This window comes from Salmo trutta, chromosome 12, assembly GCF_901001165.1.
Source record: "Salmo trutta chromosome 12, fSalTru1.1, whole genome shotgun sequence".
Taxonomy (NCBI): Eukaryota; Metazoa; Chordata; class Actinopteri; order Salmoniformes; family Salmonidae; genus Salmo; species Salmo trutta.
The window spans coordinates 12952550-12979336 of record NC_042968.1 but is presented as its reverse complement, the minus strand read 5'-3'; the positions used below and the strand labels follow the sequence as shown (position 1 = coordinate 12979336).

Here is a 26787-nt window from a genome sequence, read left to right as displayed (position 1 = left end):
GGGACCACCCATGTTGATGGATGTCCTAATCTAACATGTTGCCTCTGTGGTAGAATTTAAAAAGACAATCTGCAGTAGAAACAATAACAATGCGACACCCTGCCCCTGTTTTGGTAAAAAGCTGTGGAATGGGGCTAGAGAAATGGAGCCACTCTCAAATTCAGAGCTATGGAGGCAGATCAGGATGTCTGCTCCCAGACAGACTAAAAAACTTATTTGCTCGCTTTGAGGACAATACAGTGCCACTGACACGGCCCGCTACCAAAACCTGTGGGCTCTCCTTCACTGCAGCCGACGTGAGCAAAACATTTAAACGTGTCAACCCTCGCAAGGCTGCAGGCCCAGACGGCATCTCCAGCCGCGTCTTCAGAGCATGCGCAGACCAGCTGGCTGGTGTGTTTACGGACATATTCAATCAATCCTTATCCCAGTCTACTGTCCCCACATGCTTCAAGAGGGCCACCATTGTTCCTATTCCCAAGAAAGCTAAGGTAACTGAGCTAAATGACTATCGGCCCGTAGCACTCACTTCCGTCATCATGAAGTGCTTTGAGAGACTAGTCAAGGACCATATCACCTCCACCCTACCTGACACCCTCGACCCACTCCAATTTGCTTACCGCCCCCATTGGTCCACAGACGACGCAATCGCAATCACACTGCCCTAACCCATCTGGACAAGAGGAATACCTATGTGAGAATGCTGTTCATCGACTACAGCTCAGCATTTAACACCATAGTACCCTCCAAACTCGTCATCAAGCTCGAGACCCTGGGTCTCGACCCCACCCTGTCCAACTGGGTCCTGGACTTCCTGACGGGCCGCCCCCAGGTGGTGAGGGTTGGTAACAACATCTCCACCCCACTGATCCTCAACACTGGGTCACCACAAGGGTGCGTTCTCAGCCCTCTCCTGTACTCCCTGTTCACCCACGACTGCGTGGCCATGCACGCCTCCAACTCAATCATCATGTTTGCAGACGACACTACAGTGGTAGGCTTGACTACCAACAACGACGAGACGGCCTACAGGGAGGAGGTGAGGGCCCTCGGAGTGTGGTGTCAGGAAAATAACCTCACACTCAACGTCAACAAAACAAAGGAGATGATCGTGGACTTCAGGAAACAGCAGAGGGAGCACTCCCCTATCCACATTGACGGGACAACAGTGGAGAAGGTGTAAAGTTTTAAGTTCCTCGCAGTACACATCACGGACAAACTGAAATTGTCCAACCACACAGACAGCGTGGTGAAGAAGGCGCAGCAGCGCCTCTTCAACCTCAAGAGGCTGAAGAAATGTGGCTTGTCACCTAAAACACTCACAAACTTTTACAGATGCACAATCGAGAGCATCCTGTCGGGCTGTATCACCGCCTGGTACGGCAACTGCTCCGCCCATAACCGTAAGGCTCTCCAGAGGGTAGTGAGGTCTGCACAACACATTGCCGGGGGCAAACTACCTGCCCTCCAGGACACCTACACCACCTGATGTCACAGGAAGGCCAAAAAGATCATCAAGGACAACAACCACCCGAGCCACTGCCTGTTCACCCCGCTACCATCCAGAAGGCGAGGTCAGTACAGGTGCATCAAAGCAGGGACCGAGAGACTGAAAAACAGCTTCTATCTCAAGGCCATCAGACTGTTAAACAGCCATCACTAACATTGAGTTGCTGCTGCCAACATACTGACTCAACTCCAGCCACTTTAATAATGGAAAAATGTATGTAATAAATGTATCACTAGCCACTTTCAACAATGCCACTTTTATATGTTTACATATCCTACATTACTCATCTCATATGTATATACTGTACTCTATACCATCTACTGCATCTTCCCTATGCCGTTCTATACCACCACTCATTCATATATTTTTTTATGTACATATTCTTATTCATTCCTTTACACTTGTGTGTATAAGGTAATTGTTGTGAAATTGTTAGATTACTCGTTGGATATTACTGCATTGTCGGAACTAGAAGCACAAGCATTTCACTACACTCGCATTAACATCTGCTAACCATTTGTTTGTGACAAATAAAATTTGATTTGCAGAGACTGAAATTCCATTGTGTCAAAAGTATCGTTTCAACCGTGTTTGTTTTCAATTACATTGTTTAAAAAAGGATGGAGTTTAACAAGCTTATATTTTGGGTTCTGATGGGGTAGGACAGTTGAACTGAGCTCATAAGGCTAAGGTTTCCAAGGGACATCCAGCCAACTTGACAACTGTGGGAAGCATTGGGAGTCAACATGTGCCAGCATCCCTGTGGAACTCTATTGACACTTCGTAGAGTCCATGCCCTGACAAATTGAGGGTGTTCTGAGGACAAAAAGTGGTGCAACTTAATATTATGGTGTTCCTAATATTTTGTACACTGTGCATATGAACACACATTTTTTGAAGTTTATTAACAATTAACTAAAAATGCATAAAGGTTAAAATATGACAATTTTACTAAAAACGTTTTCAAAAAATACAATTGTTTGACAACCTTGTTTGTAAACTTTCAAATGATATCAAACTCAACCGTTTATATTTTTCAGTAATGAACACATGACTGTCTCATGGTAGGGTGGGGCTATGCAAAATGTTCAACTCTTAGGACCTTTAACTCCTGAATGTTTTGGTATTCAGGTCCAACACTTTCTGACCACTTCTACGATGGGCGAACATGTATGGAAGGTTTCGTTCAAATCAAAAGGGGTGCAGTCAGAAAGTGATTAACAAAATTCATATGGAATGACCTATACACTTGTTCAATAGAAAAACAACCACAGTTCATCCTCAAAGTATTTATTACAAAAATACATTGGCAAAGTTCTGACATAATACGATCTATGATGCACAAAATAAATAGATAGCAAGCATCGTTCTGGGGCCTACGGCGCAAATACACAGTGAACTTGAAACAAGTTAAGCACTGAACAGCGTTAACAGTGTAAAAGTGAGAGATATCACCTTCTCTCCTTTGGTTTGAAATGCATGCAGCTCAGTGTAAAAAAAATAAAAACACTCCCCGCAAATACATTATAGCCAATTAAAAAGCCCACCCTTTTTCCAACATTTTAGCAAATGTATTTATTTCAACATCAAAAAAACATGGACTTAGTGTTTTTTTCTTTACAATATATTTAAAAAATAGATTATAAAAAAAATGTCAGTTTGCAATACTACAGTATTTCAACTAATTATGTACAGACCCATTCCACTGGGCACTGACGTCAATTCAACATCTATTCCACGTTGGTTCAATGTCATTTTATTGAAATGTGGAAATAACGTTGCTCCAATCAGAGCAAGGCGTGGCGTTACAGAGGCTATTCAGCTTTGACTGAATAACACCCATGACCTCCTTGGAATATCATTCTGAACAGATGGGAATGGGCACAACACCACCCACGGGCAGACATAGCCTATAACAAATAGCTAGCGAATGACTACAAGAGAGACTCAGAGACTTAAATCAAAAAAAGGCACAAACGTTGACAGAATGAGCAAAAATAGCACATTAAAATGTCTTTGAAAATGCACAATCTATTGAGGGTTACCCATCACACATGGCACCCTGTAGTTGAATGAGTAGGGTCCTGGGGATAAGGGTTGGTTAAGTCAAACAAACATGTCAAAATCATCCACATCAGATGTCACTTTTCCCTCCCATCCAGGTTCTCACGTCAGTTCATCGCCTAATTTCTGAAATGAAAGCCAGAGTGGTAGACTCACATGGATGCATCACCGTCTGAAATCGAACATTTCCAAATCAAATAGACGAATAACAAGTAGTATAAGAGATGAATAAGCAGAGTAGTATATCTAATTGAGTATGCAATTTCGCCAGCAGACTGGACATAAACTACCGAACAAATGTATTAGCACAATTTAGTCATGGATTGTGTACGTGTGCCATTCAGAGGGTGATTGGGCAAGACAAAATATTTAAGTGCCTAAGAACGGCGTCTGGTAGTAGGTGCCAGGCGCACCAATTTCAGTGTTAACTGCAACGCTGATGTGTTTTTCACACTCAACGCTCATAAAACGAACAGATTTAGTCCTGGATCTAAGGCATCAAGTTCCTACATGTGACAATGTAAATATTGAACAAACAAACAAACAAACAAAAGCTCTCCTGAAAGAAAATAAAAAAAATGGCTTCACAAATGAAATTTAGCCAACTCTGCACGGGTAAAAATGAACATTAAAATAACCTGAAGCTTTCCCACAAGAAATACGATGTCAGATCTATCCAAAACTATTTGCACATCTGACCCAAAACCACCAATGAATTCACTTAGGCCCATAATCAGTTCCCTTCCTCACTGTGTGGTCTGCCAAGGTAAGTAGATTATTAGGCTCTCAGAAAGATACAGTAAGACGCTGCACTACAGTACGTCCACTAATAGAATCCCACGAAGCCGCTGTCATAAACCCTGATAGATTATACGTAGCAGAATGATCAGCATGAGGTTCTCCCTGGTTGTCTCTTGCTTTAATTCACTGAACCACTCATTAAAATGCAAACTGTGTCAATTGGGGCGGGGGAATGAAGTGTGGTTTAAAATGTAGACTGTCACGGTCTTGCTGACATTAGTACTTTGAATTGTAAATTAACGTGAGAATAATCTGCCATTATAATGAGAATTTCAGCGTGCCGAAGATAATCATTTCATTTATTTGATACGTTGAGCTACACAAATGCAATCCAGAAATCCCATGAATTATGGATATTTAATTTGATAATCATTTCCTACACCTATCTGTCTACATAAAAACAGTAAGGGCATGGAAATTATTTCCAGGTCACCACTCTGCATACCAAGCATGTTTAGTGCGAAACTAAATGGAACGGTGAGTGAAGTTTGGAAATACTTTAGCAGAGGTAGTCAAACAGGAAAACACCTATTCGTCAGTCTACAGTAGCCTATAGGCCTATCACTTGAAAAGCTGGTCATATGTCACCCTCCGCTATTGGTCAATACAGCACACAGAGATAGGAATAGCAGGTTCATTAATAGGTTAAGTTTACTAGCACACTGCTCTGGGCTAGGATGTCAATCACTCCAGCCATCCATTATCTACAAGTGCTAGGCCTATATGGAGAAACTTTGGAAACTGCTTAACATAATCAAGTGATCAACTTGGCAATTATTTAGCTAAAACATGAATCTAGAAATGATTATCGTAATCAGAACAGTAATACGTTCACTAAAGTAACTACAAGTAGCCTAAGCTAAACACTGTTGGGTGTTGGCTGCAATCAAAGTTCAATGATTGTCCACTTACCATCTCGCCACCATAACACCTGGGTCTAATATGCACCACAATTGACTGATCATACCGTAGAAATTCCTCCCTAACCTATTTCTGCCTCAAGAAGCCTTGACGCCGTGGTGAATGTTGGTGAAAACAACAACTTGTTACCAGCCTATCTATGCTACAGATTTACGAAACCACCCCCAAGTGACCCACCATTACCATAAACGTACCAGAGGGCCAATAGGTCAAAATAGAATCAAACAGTGAATTAAATAAAATAAGGCTTCTCCTTTGCTTCGACATAACGGAAACCAACATGCATAGGCCTACATTGATACATATTATTAACCAGCCTGGTCTCATAGACTAGACGTAACATCGGAAACGTAAATCCAGGACACTCAAATTAGTATGATATGTTACATTTCGTATGGTATGTATTCATTTGTGGAAGTCAATCATCCATTTCGTAATGATATGTTAAGAACTACAATTTATATGTTACGAATTTGCAAAACGTACAACATGTTATGAATTTGCTAAACGTATGCAATGCTACGAATTCTAGCTAGGTGGCTAACATTAGCCGTTACAAATTTGCAAAATATCGCATGTCTCAGATTTATGTACAGAATAATACGAAATGCTCTGAGACCAGGTTGCATTAACCCATTTTGAATATAGCTATGATGAACACAACATGCAAGTAGATGGCATCTCTGTATAGCCTAGTGCAGGTGCCACAGATAAACTATAAATGTGAAGGATTAAATATATGAAATTATATTACAGTATTTTAATACAAAAGCTGCCATGTGGTCAATATGTTTGCTGAGCAGAATGGACTGAGCTCCATTTGAAAATGTCTGTTTTCTGAGGTATTAAATGTGTCTGAACTTGTTCAGGTATGACATTTTACTGCAACGCCTTGAAATTGGAGTTCTCCAATTTCCTGTATGTCTGAGCTCCAACTGATACACTTTTTGTAACCTTCTGTTAAGTACATAAAATTAAGAACCAGAAAACAAGATACACGGTACAGTACTTCCCTGTTTAAATCAGACTCAGTGTGAGTGAGGGGGTAGGTTCCTGGTTCTCTGTTGGGGTAAGGTGAGGGGTGGGGGGGTAAATGCTGTCTCACTGTGCTGTGTTGCCCTCTGCTGGTTGGGCTGCTCCCTGCTGCTGCTCCTTGTTCAGGATGATGCTGATGATGTCTCCCTCATGTTCCTTCATGTGCTCCATCAGTCTCTCCTTGCTGGTAGACTCAAAGCCACAGATACAGCAGCAGAACAGCAGCACACAATACTCCATGCCGGCCCGGGACTGGACCCCCTCCTTCCCTTGGGGGCTGTGCTGGGGGGTGTCGCTCTGCGGGGCCTGCTCTCTGGAGGACCACTGGATGAGCTCCGTTGTTGGCCCTGAGCCACCGCCAACCACACTGTCCATAGGGACCTCTGCTAGGGGGGTTGGGTCCACAAAGACCCTCTCCTTTTTCTTCCCACCCTGCACCACACCAGACTGTTCTGCCACTGCCTCCATCACTGCTGAAACCTTCTGCGGGGCACTGGGGGAACTACAGCCAGAGAGAGAGAGAGCAGGCTCACCATCAAGACAGAGACGTGACCCTACACATCCCGGTTCACTGGGACCCCAACACAGGCTTCAGTCTGACTAGAAGCTTTACAGATGGTAAAGGCAGACCGTTAAAACTCCAACCCCCATCACCCCCTACTCACCGGACGCTCTGGGAGATGGCCTCGTTGATGGCCTTGTTCACCTGCTCGTAGTTGTAGTTCTGATCGCCAGCGTGCTTCCACATGTGAGACTTGAGGGACGGCGGGTGACTGCACACATAGCCACACAGTGAACACCTGAAAAACAAAAGGGGGAAAGAGGGAGGGGGAGGAAGAGAGAAAAGAAAGGGATCAAGTCTGTAGCAGAAGCAGCTGATTTAATATGCTGCTTGGGGTCCACTAATCCCCTCAACTCCATCATATCAAAAGGGATCAGCTGCACTAAAGACTCCTCAGGGAGAGACCTAGTGGCACACATGCTCTGATACTGCTTATCTGTACTGCTCTACGTCATGCTCCAGCCAACTCTATATACCCAGACATCCTCCATATCGACACTAAAAGGAGAGTTCATTAGGAGTCCTTTCTGATGGTCGATGAGATGGGTTCTTCTTACACTTCAGCTTTTTCCTCCATCCCCAGACTCTTTCGAAGCACATAGGCCTACTTTCTCTACCTCTCCCACTCCCCTGCTCAGGTCTCCCCTCTCTGACCTTGAACCCCTGACCCGGTCCTCACCTGTACTGCTCCAGAAGCTGAACCCTGACCCGGTCCTCACCTGTACTGCTCCAGAAGCTGAACCCTAACCCGGTCCTCACCTGTACTGCTCCAGAAGCTGAACCCTGACCCGGTCCTCACCTGTACTGCTCCAGAAGCTGAACCCTAACCCGGTCCTCACCTGTACTGCTCCAGAAGCTGAACCCTGACCGGTCCTCACCTGTACTGCTCCAGTAGCTGGACAGCCTGGTGCTCCTGGGGATGTCTCCTCATGTGGCTCTTCAGGCTGTTCATGTTGGTCGTGGCAAAGTCACAGCTGCAGCACCTACGGTACCAGAGAGTGGGCCAGAGTTAGAGGGAATATCTCTGTACAGGACCAGTTGTTTGACAGTTCATGTTGTGCTTGGCTGTTTATGCTCCGTTTACTATTCTGTTTTGGCTGGTACAGCAGGAAAAGCCTGGAGGGCCATAGTGTTGTCTTGACGGCTATTTTGTTTCGAGGCTAAGCTGAAAGTGTAGCTGGCAGCACAATGTTCAGAGATGCGATACACCGTGTGGCTCAAATGGATAAGATGGTCTTAGTTAAAAGGCGTGTGCTTCCCTGTGGAGTGGTTTGAAGTGAGTCAAGGATACTAAAGCACAAGAGTAGAAAGACTGCACTCCCCCGCATGAAAGGGCTCTATTGAGGGTCTATAGTGGGGAAAAATGAAAACAAACTAGATGCGTGTGGCCTTAGAGAATAAGATCCCCCCCACTCAGACATCAGACGCCGCCTCGAGAGAGCATGTGTGTACACAGAACACGGCCGATCCGCTTACATGGGTGCTGCGTTGAGAGAAATACTCCAGCTGTAGACTGCAGCCAAGGTTGATCTTTACCTAACACTCACTGCCCCTTGCTGGAGATCTGTATCATAACATCTAGATTCTATTTTTTTATTTTATTTAACTAGGCAAGTCAGTTAAGAACAAATTCTTATTTACAATGACAGCCTACCCCGGACGAAGCTGGGCCAATTGTGCGCCGCCATATGGGACTCCCAATCACAGCCGGATGTGACGCAGCCTGGATTCGAACCAGGTAGTGCAGTGACGCCTCTTGCACTGAGAAGCAGTGTCTTGGTTAATGGATTTGAGGAAGCAACAGGATTACGTCATCGGTAACATGGAAAGAGGTGAATTACTGGAAAACTAAAATGAACCTAATCTAGTTAGAGCGGTATCATCTGTCGGACAGCAAGAGCACGCAGCTCTCAACTGGTTGTCGCGTGGAGCACCTCACAGAAGAACGACGCCGGTAGGGTAGGTAGGTAAGATGTTTCTACTTATATCTACCTGCGACTGCTAACTTAGGCAGCAATGGGTATGCTAACAAGGTTTGAAGTCTTGGTTGAATCCAGTCATCATGGGCTGTTTGAATGAGGAGAAGAAAACAAACCTTCCCAATTAAAATGGTGACTGCAAAGTAGGCCTACCTGGCAGAATGATATCATCATGATTAGTATCAAATCGGGAGGGCCATCACGTGCAGGCTACACTGGAGGCCTACATTGTACAGTACAGAAATACCACTAGGCAAACAATGGTCTCTTGCTAGATGCACAATTGAAAAAAAGGGCAACTACACCCTCCCCAAAAATATTTACCAGACCTGGTTTAATCATTGTTGAAAATGGAACATCCAATTGTTGTTTGTTTTTTCTATTTTCAAAAAGTGTGATCTTGAGAGTGAAAACCTGAACAAATTCAGAAACCCGGAAAAACAAAAACGGTATCAAGTAAAATATGAAACTGATTTTACAACTGTAGACTGCTGACTGTTCAGAATGGCTAACAATAACAACCTTTTTGAGATTGATTGTTTTCAAGGAAAAAATTATTGTGCAATGTGAACATGATATTGTTTGGAAGTTAGAATTGTATTATTTGTGTATGGAGGGTGGATTATTATAGGCTAGCTTGCCACAAATGAAAGATAAAAAAATCACCTGATATTGGAATTATGCAAGCATCATCCACTATCCTGTGAGATCTTGACCCAGGCCAGTATTCTTCCCCCCCAATTCAGGCCAGTAGCTTTTAGTTGGCACTGGCCTGGTGTGCCACTGGCAAATTTACTTGAATGTCAAGTCCAAAGGAATCCAGATCGCAATCACGATGAATCCTATTGACATTATAACAACACACAGACAGTAGACACCCAGCACCAACCTGTAAGGCTTGTCAGAGTTATGGATCCTTCGGTGGTTCCGAACTCCAACGTACGTGGAGCTGCTGTAATCACACACGTCACATTTGTACACCTTCTGCGAACTGATGGAATCTGGAGAGAAGGGGGAAAAAAAGTACACTCATTAAATATTGTGGACAAAGGATGAGGTGCCAATAAGATTAAACGATCAAAACGGGTAGTGGAGAGGATACCAAGTGAGAAACAGTCTTTGATTTAGAGTAAAAAGACAGATCGTGTTTGGTCAAGTTGAAAAACACACTTGGCGCAACGCTCACCATTAAAAACATGATTTTATTCAAGATTTTTTATTAAAGGCTTGACGGTTCTGATGAAGGCCATTGATGAAGGCTGAAACATCAAGCTTTTAATAGTCGCCTAAATAAAATGCATTTTTTATGGTGAGCGAGCGTTGCCCTTTTAACTTTTCAATGAATAAAACATTTTTTGGGGTTGCACCTCGACTCACGTTGGTCGAGCGCCCGCCACTTCTATCCATTGAAAAATACATTTGACAAATTCCTCACCGTCATTTGTCATCTTTTCAGATTCCTCCATGGTTGCCGTGGTTTCAGTGACAGGGGTTAGTGTTGCGTTGGTGTCGCCCAAACCGTGCTGGTCTCTAATGTGGTTCCTCAGCTGACTCTGTGGAAAGGGTCAGTAATAAAACCAACAGTAAAAAATAAAAACTTTACGATATCTTCTGGGGCTGGAAAAAAAAACCCACACAGGCTACCCTCCCCTCTCTGAAAAATGATCTCTGATATCTACGGAGTCCGAAAAAACCCACAGAATGTTATGACGGACTTAATGACGTCTGCAGAAATGGACGAGGTGTCTCGTGAAAGTAATGAAATCAACTTCTTCTACTGCACCAACGAGACAAACGTCCATCTCAACTCTCACTTCAACAATCAGTTCATCTTAAATGACTGTAATTTGGGTCATGGAGAAACAAAAACTCAAGAGCAATATTCTCTCCTAGAGGAGGAGCCACTTCAATAATACATTCCTGCCCAGGGACATTGAGGCACACAGTCTGTCCTAATTCTGCTCTCTTCAGTCCTTCTACTCACTTTGTAATAGAAGGCCTCAGTACACTGCTTGCAGTGGTACACCCTGGTCTTGCAGTGGTTGATCATGTGGCCCTCTAGATCTTTGCTGTCCAGGGCGATGTGTTCACAGATGGGACACTGGTAGGGCTGTCTCTGGCGGTGTACTCGCAGGTGCTGCTTGATGTAGCCCTTGTTCCCACTGCTGTAGCGACAAAGGCGACAGCGGTAGGGCCTCTCGCTGCCAGGGACGTAGTCCACCAGACCCCCACCAGGGTTACCCGGGTCCCCCCCTCCACAGTCGCTGACCTCCCCAGCGTGCTGGCTCTGGGCGTTGTCCTGGAGCTCCTTCAGGATGTCCTCGTCTGAGGCGTTCTGGTCCGAGCGCTCCTTCAGCCTCTCTATGACCGTCAGCAGGGACAGGCTGATGCCAGCCTTGGCGGGGCCCTCGGCCAGCCCGTCCTCTCTGGACCCCTGCAGCTCCAGGTCTACCAGTGCTGACCCCATGCTGCCCACGCCTGCCAGCTCCTCTACCACTGCAGGGGCTCTGTCGGCTGCAACTGCTGCAACCGTGGCCATCTCCAGGAGCCTCTGGCCCGTGTCAGGGCTCTGGGAGCATTGGCTCACGATGCTCCTGATGTGCTCCGCGGTCCTCATAGGCATGGCCACCAGGGCTTCAGCAGCCAGGGAGTGTAGCCTCAGAGACTCAGAGTGGGTCCTCCTGCGGGCTGGGGGAGCGTTCTCGTCACGTGGAGGGTCCGTGGTGGTCTGCTGCCTCTCGCTGTTGCTCCAGCCAATCACCACCTCCTGCTGCTCATCCTTGTAAGCAAACATTGGCTGGTTCTCCACATGGCCCGCCTCCTTTGCAGCCAGCAGGCTCTCGTCTCTGCCCACCTCTGGGCTGGGGCTAAGGGGGAGGGGCTGGGTGGCCACGGGTTCCTCTGCGCATGGCAGTCGCTCCACTATGACGTTGACATGGCCGGCACTGTTGGGACTGCAGCTGATGATCTTCTGGGCTGACGACAGGAGGCTGTCTGTTGTGCTTGTAATATGATGACAGTCCTGCACAACTTCCACCTCCGTGGTCACCTGTACCTCCAACACTGGCTCCTCAGTGACAGAGTCTTTAGATAGCCTCTCCACTTGGCTCTCCTCTGTGATTGGTTCTGTCCTGGCCTCATTCCCACACTCCGCCACAGGGGCACAGAGGTCGATCTGGAAGGTGGACATCTTGTTGAGGTTCTGGGAGTTCTCTGGGACCGGGTTGAGGACCACTATGGCTTCCTCTGCAGGAGGAACTACAGGAGGTACTGGCGCTTCTTGCCTGGATGGTGCCACTGCCTCGTCCTCAAAGATCGGGTAAGAGCAGTCCACCAGACCTGCGTGCTTCCATGCATGGGTCTTTAGCATTCGCTGCTGTCCACACACATAGCTGCAGATCAGGCAGCGGTACATCCCAGACTCCTCATAGCTGTACCACTTCTTCTTAGCAGGGATCTCCTCAGCATAGTCCATGGCGGTTTTGAACACAGCCTCCTCCACACTACCCCCCATCCCTAACCCTAAGTCCTCATTCCCCTCGCTGGCCTGCTGGCTGGATATAGGGTTCTTGTTAGAGTTGCTGCCGTCAAAGTGGAGCCTGACGTGGGCCTCTAGCTCCTCCTGGTGGCTGGAGGTGAAGTGACACTCAGAACACATGAGGATGAGGTCACTGTGCTGCTCATCGTGCTGCCGCAGGTGCTCCTTCAGTAGGCTCAAGGTCGGGGACAGGAACCGACACAGGCTGCACTGGTAACAGGTGATGGTCCTACCGCTGCCAACGGGGGCACTGTTGTCTGGCTTGATCTCCTCTTTCACCTCTTCCTCCAACTCCCGGACTCTCTTGCAGGGGGAGGACCCACCACTGCCCTCCCTGATCTCTGGGACTCTGATGGAGGCACAGGACATGAGGGCTCTCTTCTTCCCAGCCAGGGTACATCGACGCGGGCGCTTCTCCACGATCTTGCGGAGCTTCTCGATCACCTCGATGAGGGAGTCTGCGGCCTGCTGCTGCCTCTGGTCATCATCCCTAGGCTCCATCAGGGTACCTGGGGGCGTTCCCACCCTTTCAGGGATGAAGACAGTCTCCTGTTGGCCTCTAGAGAGGGGGAGCAGGATGGCAACTCCACTGCTGTCCTCCATGCCTGGAGGAAGCAAAAACAAGCCTGTTAAACTACCACAATCAGCTTGGCATGCATAGCACAGGAATATGATCCCGGCTAGTAAACTCTTAATGTCTCTTACAAATATCGTATTACTCTCTTTCCATCTTAGACACACACAAACAAATGTTGACAAAATCTATTTAGGCCAACACTGAGAAAGAAACCAGTTGTGTTACTAGGTTCATGACCTAGCTGGGGCAAGAGTTCAAAACATAGCAGGGGTCACAGAGTACACACAGAGTACAGTACTGAACTTTGAAAGTCCCAATCAAAGTCCTAATTTAGTTTTACTATTCCTTAATCCAATAATGATGTTTTGATAGAAAACACTGTGGTAATTCAGTCAAGCAGATCAATGATATTTTAATAAGGATGAATGATTATTTACCAGTGCCACATTAGAGGAAGAATTTCCTGTGGTTAAGCACATTAAGTCTGCAATTGGTACCACACTTTCCCCTTTCTGACCACAATCAGGTTCCCTTCTCTTTGGGTTCTGCTTTTAAGTTATAGCCTACGTCTAAATATCCCTGAACTTTCTAAAACTTCGTAAATAACAAGGTTGTCAACAAACAACTCATACAAAGTTGTATAGCGGCAGAATATGACACCGGGTATGGAGTGGGCTATTTAAATACGTTTTTTTCACTCACTACGTTTATTCCAAAAAATGTCTGTCCTCACTCTGGTTGCCCATGGACAAACATTAAGAATAAGCTATGTGGTGAGTTGATGCCTATTCGTCAACTAGTTCAACTTCACGACGTTTCTGGAACAGATTCCTGTCGGAACGTTCCACAAATTATACCCACAAATTATACCCACCCGTTTGGCTTAGTAGCTAGCTAACTAGTTGAACAGGGATATCGATATGTGTGCATGACTAGGGGGACTGCCCTGACATAACCGGCTAAAAATAACATTTCATACACCGAGGCGTGGATGGTTGACGAAAGCAAAATAATGATCTGGAAAACCGTATAGATGGCTAAATGCCGGGTAACATAGCCACAATAATCGCGTAGGTGTGTGTGTCGATAACATGGGAGTCCAACGCTAGAGGTATACATTCTTTATCTGGAAAAAGGGACAGGACATGCACTGTACATGACAACAAGCCAACCACTTGAAGCTAAGCTAGCACACGAGTCTCTCTCACACACACACACTGTAAAAGACATCTAGCTATTTAATTGGCTTCCCGTTTAATAAATGGCAACGGGTCATGCGACTTTTATGTGTCGGTTAGCTAAGTACTTACTGATCCGGCAATTCTGAATGATCTTCGGCCTCAAACCATAAAAATAAAAAACTGTGCTTTATCCTTTAGCAGTAAAAAGTGGCCTCTGTCTCTCCCACTGCAAAATGGCGAGGATGGAGAACGGATCACGTGACTCAAACCGAACCGGTCAGGTGGCCAACATGGAATCCGTATTTTGAGACAGAACCATCGGGTGGAACCAGAGACCCCCCCCCCCCAAAACAAATCCATTGAACAGTTGCTGACAGAATTGTTTGAGTGTGTAATATGTGTAAATTCACAAGTAATATGACTTAGTATAATGCAATTAAGCACATGTAAACGCATATCAAAGGGAGGTAAAGCGCAGGTGCAGCTCTGTCACTGAGGAGTTTATGTTCAATGTGCTATGTCGTGCATAGTGACCTTCATTTCTCTCCCAAATATATTTAACATTTAAAACTTGCCCTTCAACTTCTATTCACCATTCATCCCACTAGTTTGTGTAAATCTGTAATTGTATGGCGCTCAAAGGTGTTAGCATGATAAAATGCTGCCATCTGCTGCATTTTAAATGACATTGAAAAGCTTGTTCAATTGCGTGCATGCCAATAGGTCAGATTTACCAATTAATTTACCAATCGCATAATGTTTTGTTTGTATTCCCATTGTGATTGGTTATTGGTCCTTAACCCAGGGTTTCCTAAAGTCGGTCGTGTGGGCCGCCCTTGCTGCACGTCAAGCGTTGAATATTTTAATCAGCTGTGTAGTGCTATGGCAAAAACAAAAACGTGCACCCAGGACCGACTTTGGGTAGGCCATTAAAATATATAAAAACCTCCTTCATGAATCTCTCTGTATAACTTGACCACCTTGACATTGTTTGCACACCGCCACGAAACACAAAAAAAGAGGAAGATGACTGAAATCCTAGGGCTGAAACGCAAACGTCTTGATTTTACTTTTAACAATTATCAATTTTCACTGTCCTCCAAGACCTGCTGAATGTCTTCAATTCATACTTGTAAAGGTAGGCTACACAGTTTTATATCAAATTAAATGATCTATATAAATAATTATAATTTTTTATATAAACAACTATACCATAATGACTTTCATGAGGGCGGGATCACATTTGCATGCTCCTGACAGGTTCTCCCACTGACAGGAAGTCACAGGTGAGCAACATGGCGGCCCGCCACTTCCTTATAATAGTTTAAATACTTAATTGACACATAAGGCTCTTGAAGCTGATTTGTTTTCAGTCTTAATAATGCTAAATATAGGCTAATATATCCGTCATTCGACAATTATTGATATAAAAAGTTTAATTATCAATATCAATAATTGTATATTTTTTCTCAAAAATTTAATTTTCAATATCAATAATTTGACATTTCATACCAAACTATTTTGATACAAAATATTTGAATTATTCATTAAAATAAAATCTATTATCGATATAAACATTTCAAAACTCAGTTATTGAAACAAAAAAATTAATTGATATAAAAAATGTAATTAATGTAATGTTAAAACGGCTTTCCATGCAAAGTTATTCTTACTCATGACTCCAATTCCATTGAACCATTATTGGACTGAGGGGAATGGCCAGACGCTCCGACCCTGCCCAAATGCTCTGTCGAAACGCAAATGGGCTACTACGCCTCGCACACAATACAGTTTTGGCAACATTTGGAACTTAACTTTCATATTTAATAACTTTCATATTTATTTATTAAAAAAATACACTACCCAGTTTAGGAGAATCACGTGATTCAACCGGAAATGTGGAATGGAATGGTCCAATGGAAATACAAGGGCAAGGTGAGAGGTAGTCATTAAACGTGGCAAAGCCTTCAATTGTGTAGGCAACACCATGCACATTTACAAAAAACCTAAACGTTCCTTGTCTGTCACAAATGTTGAATACAATTATATTTGAACTTACTCTGCCGATTGTCCGTGGTCTTGGTCCTTCAGCTGGTCAACATTTTTGACAAAATATCCACAGGAAAGTGGATATTTCTACTGTAGAGTTGTCTAAAATACTAGTTAACCTCTCTTTTTCTCCATGACATTAAATTACTTCTCCTCATTTAGGGTCATGAACCTAACTTCAAAATGTGGACATACTGATGTGTTGTGGAATGTCTGTGTAGATTTTGTATACAAACATGATGTTGTGGGTCATTTTAACCCGGAAGCTTTCCTGTGTATAGATATTTGCACAGGTCCAAAATAAACACGTGGCTTTGATGTATTTTGTTTTGACTGGTTCTGGTTGCACTTTTATAATTATGTTTGGGTGAAAAGGAGCTTTCCTTCTCAGTGCGAGAGCAGCAGATCTCTGACACAGACATGCAAAAATGAGCTCCAAACAGAAAACGCTTGTTTGTGAGAAAGGAAATATGTTCAACAAATAGTTTAAATATAGAGTTTTTGAAATCAAATGTTCTTGTATTTCTTCTTTCTGAAAAGTCTGATGAGACAAAATTAAGTTTTGGGCTGTTTTTACTTGATTCTTTGAGTGTGTTTAAACTGTGTGGGTCAATCTGACTCATACCACAATGACATACTTTTTTTCCAGCAAAGCAGAAGGGTTAAAACACAGGTCTATGTGTGTGGCAATCAAGATGTGTTTGCTTATGACTGAAGGCACGTGCGCAAGACGTACATGCACGCCATGCAGGCATACTAACAGGTTTGTCATGGTTTTGTGCATGTGCCAGGTGATAGAAATTTCAACTTCGAGCTGCTAAAGGACCAACCGCACAGACGAAGTTCAAATATGTTTTTTTATACATTCTGGCTTGTAAGGAAAATGTCCACAGTTTTGCAGTGCTTCGTTTCAGACTGTGTACCAAGAATCTGTATCAAAGTCTGATTTATTAGGCAAAGTGAGAGGGTGTCGTAGCCGAGGTGTTTTGTGAATACAGCCAGGTACCTTTGCTAAACTGCGCTCAGTAAATGTATATGTTGTTTCTGAAAGATTCTTTCAAGCTTATATAAAAGTTAAGTTCCAAAGGTTTCCAAAACTGTATTGCTAGCCGAGGATTAATGCAGTTTCTAAATGTTAAAACAATGCATCGGGATTGCAGTTCATTGATCCAGCTGTGGTCCGTACGTTCAATTGAGAACTCAAGGGCTGGGTATACTCCCTTTGGGTTCTCGAGAGCTAGCTACACATGTACACCACTGTCACATATATATTTGCACATGAAAAAATAGGCCAATCCCATATCGATGTGATACCACATCGGTCTTCCCTGTGGCTCAGTTGGTAGAGCATGGTGTTTGCAACGCCAGGGTTGTGGGTTCGATTCCCATGGGGGACCAGTACGGAGAAGAAAAAAAAACATTCTGAAATGTATGCATTCACTACTGTAAGTCGCTCTGGATAAGAGTGTCGACTAAAAAAATGTAAAAAAATAAAATAAAAAAATACCAGAACATGCTATATGATAAACGTTATTCCATTTCAAATATGAGACAAAAATCATCTCGATTTTAAAATGAGGAAATAAGAGGGAAACATTAAATGGATTTGTTATTAACTGCAATACTATCAATAAACAGAGTGGCCGTGGAGAAGGACTGTGGACACCCGAAGTTGCTGGTCAAGGGCTTGGGTCACCATGCTGTTGGGTGAGTTTTTGAATAGCGCAGTGGAACCACTGCAGCAACGAGCCATCCATAGGGTGAGTGAACCCAGTCTATGTCACATGGGTCTGTGTACCCTGATGTGTAGTCCTGATGTGACCCTGCTATCCGATCCCTGGACAGCAGGGCCACACATTATGACTTAGACGAAAACCTTGTATTCAACATTATTGACAAACAAGGGACGATTAGGTTTTCGTCTATGTAATAATCAGGGTTGGGGTCAATTCAATTACATTTCCAGTCAATTCAGAAAGTAAACCTAATTCAATTCCAAATGTTTTTCATTGGAAAGCATTGAAGAGAATAGGAATTGGAATTTCAGTGTACTTCCTGATTTGACTGGAATTGAAATGGTATTGACCCCAACCCTGGTAAAAATGCGTGGCTCTGCTGTCCAGGGATTGGATAGCATGGTCACGTCGGGATTACCTGATGTGGTGTTCATTCAGTGTATATCTATTTCCCTTGAGCTTCTGATAAAATATGGATGAAACCATCTGAGTGTGTGGGGTTTCGCATGCTGCAGACGAAGGCCTAGTCTCAGGGTCCAGCCAATCCAGTGATGTAGTGTCTTGCCGTGTACTGGGCTGAGCATAGTGCTGGTGGTCACTAGAGAGAGGCGTTCATACAGGGCTGAGGAGAGAGGACGTGAGTTGGTCCAGTAATGCCTTGGCTGGATTTATTGTTTTAATTACATGTCCAGGCTTTTATCATACACTGTTTATGGTGGTGATTTGTCCACTGTATGACTTTGTTTGTAGAGCGAAAATGGTATTATTTGAGGGCTTCCTTGGTTTAGTGTGGTGGTGAGTTGCTACAGTATGTTTACTGTCGTCTAAACCTATGGCTACATAGGTTTGCTGGACTCAAGATTTGACTCCAGCAAGTCAGACTTAACCAATACCCACCAAGATTTACTGTCCACGCATGATGTTTACCTACATGTAGCTGCTGGTTGGTGGTTAATTTGGTAGCTTACACACACAGCCGTCTGTGCTCCACCACCATAACAACCCCTCTCCATGTGTGAGTTACACAGTCCATCTAACCCCTTTATATTAACTAAATAAAGGTATGCTATGGGCTGCTTATTATTCATATCAATCTGACAGTGAAAGGGGGGGGGGCATTAGAAGGGGGGGGGCAGGTTCTATCCGGTGCTGCAGTGGGACAGGCTAATGTACACCTCAGAGGAGGCTGGTGGGAGGAGCTATAGGAGGATGGGCTCAATATAATGGAATAAATGGAACAGATTCAAACATGTGGCATCCATATGTTTGATGTGTCTGATAAATTCCATTTATTCCATGCCAGTCCTCCTACAGCTCCTCCCACCAGCCCCCTCTGGTACGCCTTTTCCCGCCGCTGCTGTACTTGGTCAAGTTGCATATACATCTTCTTCCACATGATTTTATTAACTCTAATATCTACACCTCCTATTACCACAGCTGCCTCTCATTCAAAGGCACACAGAGCCTGCTCTCTAATCTGAAGTGACAAACCATACACTTCGCTCACACATCACGCTGTAGCCTCGGGCAAGGGAGCCTGCTCCTTTGAAAATGTTGGAATCAGGTTATTTCTATGGAAGTATTAAAGTAATACCTCAGTTTAAGCTATTATTTCAGAAGTTTATTCTTCACCTGGAGGGCTCAGGGAGTGGTAGAAATGGGGAGAGAGAAATACAGAGAAAGATGTACAGCACTGCGATATGTTTTGACAACACCGTTGATGAGTTGATGAGTCAATATGTGTGAAACTTATTGAGTGCAGACAAAGACAAAAAGCTCATATTTGATGGTTATGTGTGTGTGTGTTTTCTACGTAAATGCTTGTTTTTGTGCGGTTGCTTGTCTATGTTTTAACGTGTGTGTGTGTGTGTGTGCATGCGCGTGCCTGTGTGTCTGTCTGAGTGTGTATGATCGTTGTCAGTGTTTATTTTTAAGAGTGACGAGGAGAAGCCCCAGAGGACTGTGTGATCCAAACCCTGTCTGATGATGCCACAACGTGCTAGAGCAGCTCTCAGTCACACCACCGCTGACATTAACATCCTATCACTCAAACCACATTCCACATTACTTCTCAAATTCCTCTTCGTGTTACCAGGACTCCTGCATCATCACCATCACCATCACACCACACAAATCAGTGCTGACATCACTTTTTATATGAGAGGTGTTGTTCCTCTCTCCCCATCTGTCATTCCTCCATCAGTCAGGACATGCATTCGTCTTTGATGTAGCCAAACTGCTGTTCCCACTCTGTCCAGTGAGTGGTGCTAGAAGCCTTGCACCACTGGAACTCTGGCAAGCATCAGGACATTGTGACCTTTGACACGCATTCATTTATCACCTCTGTTTACGGAGCACCATTTGAGTGCACGGCCATGGGCGGCCGTACATTATTTGGCTGTGTTCTCACTTCCCACATATCATATATGTGGGGCACGGGAGGACAACAAGGGGGGAGGAGAGGCTATATTGTTTTGTGGCAAATTGATGCGATCCATCTGACCATGTGACTCCTGCAACACGCTCCCTAAGTGACCACCGAAGGGCTAGAATTGCATTGTGGGTCTTTAGGCAATAAGGGACGATCTATGTCCTCCATTTTGCTGGGGAGAACAAACAAAACGTCGGCCCGTGTTCATATATTTCACACCCGTTTTCCCTAAAATATATCCTCGCCGTAGAAACATTTCTGTGGCTCGCACGCAGCTGCTTTTGGAATCCTTTTCTAGAGAGCCTTTGGCTTATGTGTGATCTCTGATCCGATTTCCCACCTCTCCGCTGTGATTTCTCATTCCGTGGTTGCCTTAACGAATCTCTCAGCACTGTTTCACTTGGAGGAAATACCACTGCAGAACACTTTCACTGCAAAATGAATACTTACAAGAATATGAGCAGAAGCGTACAGCTTGCATAATTTTGTAATTGCTTCATTTTACTTAACCACCACACCATGGTTGTATGCAGAAGAATGCCATTCATACAGCGATGTTCAATTGGGACATTATGTAACCCATCCATGACAACGGACACAATCTGGGTACAATTCTTAACCCTGTTGCTGGTATATTGGTTACCATTTCACATAGGGAGCCATGGAACCCCATGATTGCCAAAATAGCCGAAGCTCCACTCTTATTGTGTTATGCTAATGAGTACATTACATTATAGAGGTCCTCATTGGAAATGGCTAGGATGGTTATAAGAGCTTTATCTCCGAGCGGTTAAAAGGGTCCTCCTCATTCCCCAGTCTGCCACTATTTGTAATGGAGACACATTTAGAATGAGAGGAGAGGAGTGCCTGGCCATGAAGGAGACAGGGACAATAATGCTGGCATGAGGATCACTGTGTGTGTTGTTTGTTTGAATGAATAGGTATTGTGGTCTCATGTCTGTCTATGACTGGATATACGCAGTGCTTTATCTCAAGATTAAAATGTTTGACCTTCCAAAGATACTAGGAATATTGAACTGCAGAAACTCACTCACAGTACATGCTCTCATACACACATGCACACACAGAACCCACCAAAAATGTGTATTATATCTACTATTTAAAACAATTTAATGTTTTGTGCATGTTTAGTAATATGGCAATATTCATATACCATGCATTGTATGTCCCTCCTATCTACCTCACCCTGATTCATATCTGAAGTTTTCAAACAGAAAGACATTACCCTTCGATTGGTCGCCATAGAACAATTTTCCTTTAGCCAGTGAAATTAATTACTTATTGATCTATGACTAGTTGAATAAAATTAAGTGAATGAATGAATAAGTGAATAAATGGCAGGATTTGTGCCTCAGGTAGTTATCCACATTTGTGGACGTCATGCTTTGCAGCTTCCATTTGTCATATGTCATTGATTACTAGGGAAAGAGTCTGTGGCTACGGCTAATGTTTAACTTATCGGTTTAGTAGGTTCGAATTAAACTGATTAGTAGCAAATTACAGACAGTTGCCAACAGGTGAGAAATTTCCCTGGAATATGAGGGGAATTGATCAGAAACACTGATTGTGTTCATGTATTAAGCATTTTACTTTCAGAATTACTTTAGGAAATACCTACCTATTCCGTAAGCAACTAAAACGCCTCTAAAGAAACAGTAGGCTATTCTCTCTCCCTGCTGCTGTCTAGCAGTATTTTTGGATGCTTACAGAAGAAGAGGAAAGAGAGGAAAGCCAATGTAAAGATTATGGTGCAGTGAATAGATTGGTTTTGTTTGACCAACTAAGTAGTGTGCGGCTGTGGAAAGTTGTGCTAATTGAAATCTTCCTAAGGATCTTCTTAAATTGATATCATTAGCACTCGGGAAAGGATCGGCCAGCTAATAAACATTTATTTATAGCAAATTATTGCCTAATGTATCAAATTAACAACATGCAGCAACCAAGATTTATACACGATGTTAGAAACCTGTATTACATTTACTTAAGGTATTCAGCTGAGCACATTTTCATATAAAACACATATTTTTTATAGATTGCGGTTTATGATAGAATATGTAAGATTAACAGCTTTCTGTGTGTTTTTTGTTTGACTGATTTATGGTTGCTATAAAGTTTGTTTATTAGACTGGTGCAAATAATTAAATTGTGGAGTTTTAAGTGCTGTATTCACCTAATGTAAGAAAATAATGTGTGGAAATACTAGCCCGTAAAGCTGGAATTATCTCTGAAGTCAAGGAGTCAAAATATTTACCTCTATAAATCTGCCTTTAACATCTCACTGATTATGGTCAGCAGACACCCCAACGATGCGCCTTTATTTTGTGCTCAACAGCAGGAGATACATTTTATTTTTCAATCACTGTTTTTCATCGCTGCTAATTTCCTTTGCCTTTTTAAAAGGAAGGGATTGAGACACAGTGGAAGATTCCTGAGGTAAAACTGCATCACCCAGCACCATTATCACCAGTCTGAATGTACTGGGCCTAACACTCAACTACCCAACTAGTTCAGGAATAGGGATTGAACATCAGATTTATTTCTGGAACATTAGGAATCAACTTACATTCCTTTGTGTGAGATAATTGGACAATTCAGCATCTGTTTTGCCTACAAGGACATTAGTTTGACCTGCCTCCATGAAAACTTTGTGCCAAAACTGTTGGGATCTCACATAAGCACTGTTTCATTGATTATTAGTATGGGGTGTTTCCTGGTATGTATTGCAATGATAAGAACATGGAACGGCAGAGGATGGTAAGTCCTCCCTATCTGGTAACATCCACACTATCTCAGTATGTCACTGTATTAGGAAAATATACATCTTTTGGTTGGTCATTTAAAATAAAACCGAGCAATTCCTGAGGAGTGTGTGTACATCCAAACATCCATACCGTGCAGCTCTTTCCCCACTCTTCACCACAGACAACAGCTCCAGAGGAGGAAAAATGTCTTCCCTCTGAGAAATCCAATAGAAATTCAGATGCATTTAAGAAGTAGAGAATCCAAACTTTCCCCCTTGTAGTTTGTGTTAGCTTTGGGGAAGTGTCTGAACAGGGGGACAGGCCTAGGGAGAGAGGGAGACACGTAGCTTTGTTCTGCGACAAGCAGTCTGTTCTCTACACACACACACTGTGTTCTGGGAAGGTAGTGAAAATTAGATGTAGATACTGTTATGAGAAACAACAATTGTGTTACTTCCTGGCTCATCCCAACATGGTGTTTAATCTCATGTACTGAAATAAACTAAAAAAAGAAACGTCCCTTTTTCAGGACCCTGTCTTTCAAAGATACATTGTAAAAATCCAAATAACTTCACAGATCTTCATTGTAAAGGGTCTGTTTCCCATGATTGTTCAATGAACCATAAACAATTAATGAACATGCACCTGTGGAACTGTCGTTAAGACACTAACAGCTTACAGATGGTAGCAATTAAGGTCACAGTTCTGAAAACTTAGAACACTAAAGAGGCCTTTCTACTGACTCTGAAAAACACCAAAAGAAAGATGCAAGGAGGCATGAGGACTGCAGATGTGGCCAGGGCAATAAATTGCAATGTCCGTACTGTGAGACGCCTAAGACAGCGCTACAGGGAGACAGGACGGACAGCTGATTGTCCTCGCAGTGGCAGACCACGTGTAACAACACCTGCACAGGATCGGTACATCCGAACATCACACCTGCGGGACAAGTACAGGATGGCAACAACAATTGCCCGAGTTACACCAGGAATGCACAATCCCTCCATCAGTGCTCAGACTGTCCGCAATAGGCTGTGAGAGGCTGGACTGAGGGCTTGTAGGCCCGTTGTAAGGCAGGTCCTCACCAGACATCATCGGCAACAATGTCGCTTATGGGCACAAACCAACCGTCGCTGGACCAGACAGGACTGACAAAAAGTGCTCTTCACTGACGAGTCGCGGTTTTGTCTCACCAGGGGTGATGGTCGGATTTGCGTTTATCGTCAAAGGAATGAGCGTTACGCTAAGGCCTGTACTCTGGAGCGGGATCGATTTGGAGGTGGCGGGTCCGTCATGGTCTGGGGCGGTGTGTCACAGCATCATCGGACTGAGCTTGTTGCCTACAATGACAATCTCAACGCTGTGCGTTACAGGGAAGACATCCTCCTCCCTCATGTGGTACCCTTCTCCTGCAGGCTCATCCTGACATGACCCTCCAGCATGACACTGCCACCAGCAATACTGCTCGCTCTGTGCATGATTTCCTGCAAGACAGGAATGTCAGTGTTCTGCCATGGCCATCGAAGAGCCCGGATCTCAATCCCATGGAGCACGTCTGGGACCTGTTGGATCGGCGGGTGAGAGCTAGGGCCATTCCCCCCAGAAATGTCTGGGAACTTGCAGATGCCTTGTTCAGTTTATGTCTCAGTTGTTGAATCTTATGTTCATACAAATATTTACACATGTTAAGTTTGCTGAAAATAAACGCAGTTGACAGTGAGAGGACGTTTCTTTTTTTGCCGAGTTTATGTAGTCTGTTGACTCATGCACATGTGAGTAGAGGTTAAAACACACTATTTAGCCGGACAATGTTAACATGTAGTGTGTCACACAACCACAGTTCAGTAGAGCAGACCGATCTACGACAGATTCACTTTTGGTGGTAATATCAAAAGCCACATGCAGTCGTGTGTGTGTGTGTGTGTGTGTGTGTGTGTGTGTGTGTGTGTGTGTGTGTGTGTGTGTGTGTGTATATATATGTGCTTTTAACGTTGTGTGTGTGTGTGTGTGTGTGTGTGTGTGTGTGTGTAAACCCAGCCAAACAACAAAACACCTGAGCTACGGCCTAATAGGATAATTAATTCAGTGCAGAAACTAGCCAACACATGGAGCGATGGGGGTGTTAGTGTGTATATGGGGGTGGGTGGGGGTTAACACAACATGATAAATATTTGATTTCTGTTGTGGCTTGTCCCATCATTCCAAATGGGAAATGGCTGTAATGGGATTGGGAAGAGATTTTCCTCTGGTAGGCCTGGACAGTATGCACTAGAGACAAGGCCCAGCGACCGACCGCATTCGTGGCTTGGGGAAATGAGAGTCAAAATACCCTTACAAATCACAGCAGGGCACCATGTTCCACCAATGGCTCCATCACCATCTTAAAGGACCCAGGAAAGCCATGATAAAGCTGACGGGGGCTTTGTTGTTTTAAAACACTGAACACAGTAGCCTACTGTCTGCTTTTCTTATGAGTACCAATATGAGTACTGTACATTTTATTTTGTATTTGTCACAGGCGTCGTATTGAACAGACCAAGGCGCAGCGTGAATAGTGCTCATTCTTGATACTTTAATGAGAAACACTTTACAAAATAACAAACGACCAACAGTTCCGTCAGGTACAATAACTAAACGGAAAATAACCACCCACAAAACCCAAAGGAAAACAGGCTGCCTAAGTATGGCTTCCAATCAGAGACAACGAAAGACACCTGCCTCTGATTGGAAACCATACTCGGCCAAACATTGAAAACGAAACATAGAAATAGAAAACTAGAACAAATTCCCCTGGAACCAAAAAACCCCAAAACACACAAAACAACCCCCCTGCCACGCCCTGACCATTCTACTATGGCAAATGACCCTTTTCACTGGTCAGGACGTGACAGTATTACTTTAAGACTCCGAGACAGAAAACATTTTGAATCTGGCATACACTATTTGAAACATTAGACCTAATCTTTGCATAGGATTTTGATTTTATAGATGGGGGTCATCGAAACTGACACATTGTCAATGTTCACTAGTAGTTCTACATGTGTCCCAGTCCAGTGGTAACACTTTGCTACAGGCACCACAGCTCTGCTCTATCTTAACAGGCGTTGCTCTTTTCCGGTCAAGAGGCACAGCAGTTTGTCTGTCTCAGAAACAGATGTTTACTCTGAAAAAATTCTAACCTAATACTGCAGGGAGCTGCACTGAGATACATTTATAGACAAGTGTGCCACACAATCAAGAAGCATTTGTCCTCAAGTGGGGGGAAATATGGTTTCAGCTGTATTCGGTGGCACCGCGTGAAAGTAATGATTGATTATATCCAGAGAGAACACTTTGTACTAATTTCATCATTGCTGAAAAATGACAGGGGCACTTCTGTAACAAACACACACTCAGTGTCGTTCCTTTTTTTCCCCCTCTCTGTCTTGACTTTTTTTGTGAAATTGTCAGAGAAAATTAATGCAATTAACTTGGCCCAGGGCAAAAAGCAGAGTTTCAAGTTTGTCATGCTGCAATGCTGTTATCTGCTGATGAAGAAAAAACAATCCTGTTTCCGCTATGATTTTTTTTTTCTCTTCTCTGCTGTGGATGTCTCGAGGAGGCAGTAATGTCATTGTATCCATTCCCATTTGAGCTGGAAA

General features: G+C 43.8%; 1 protein-coding gene across 1 annotated transcript; it reads right to left on the bottom strand.

Annotated features, from left to right (window-relative positions):
* Positions 1-2784: 2784 nt before the first annotated feature.
* Positions 2785-14420, bottom strand: LOC115202939 (zinc finger protein 507). Its single transcript, XM_029767128.1, has 7 exons — positions 14298-14420; positions 10857-13015; positions 10308-10425; positions 9762-9873; positions 7772-7876; positions 6997-7131; positions 2785-6833 (listed from the first exon to the last, which is right to left on the bottom strand). Exons 2-7 carry the CDS (start codon positions 13011-13013, stop codon positions 6398-6400), a joined length of 3063 nt encoding a protein of 1020 aa, XP_029622988.1. The 5' UTR covers positions 13014-13015; positions 14298-14420; the 3' UTR covers positions 2785-6397.
* Between the last annotated feature and the right edge of the window lie 12367 nt (positions 14421-26787).

Bases quoted from the DNA above. Each gene is read 5' to 3' on its own strand.
- LOC115202939 (XM_029767128.1), bottom strand. From the start codon at position 13,013: ATGGAGGACAGCAGTGGAGTTGCCATCCTGCTCCCCCTCTCTAGAGGC. The intron at 7,132-7,771 runs GTGAGGACCGGT...TTTGTTTTTCAG, and splicing joins CAGCTACTGGAGCAGTACAG to GTGTTCACTGTGTGGCTATG. The intron at 6,834-6,996 runs GTGAGTAGGGGG...CTCTGGCTGTAG, and splicing joins GCCATCTCCCAGAGCGTCCG to TTCCCCCAGTGCCCCGCAGA.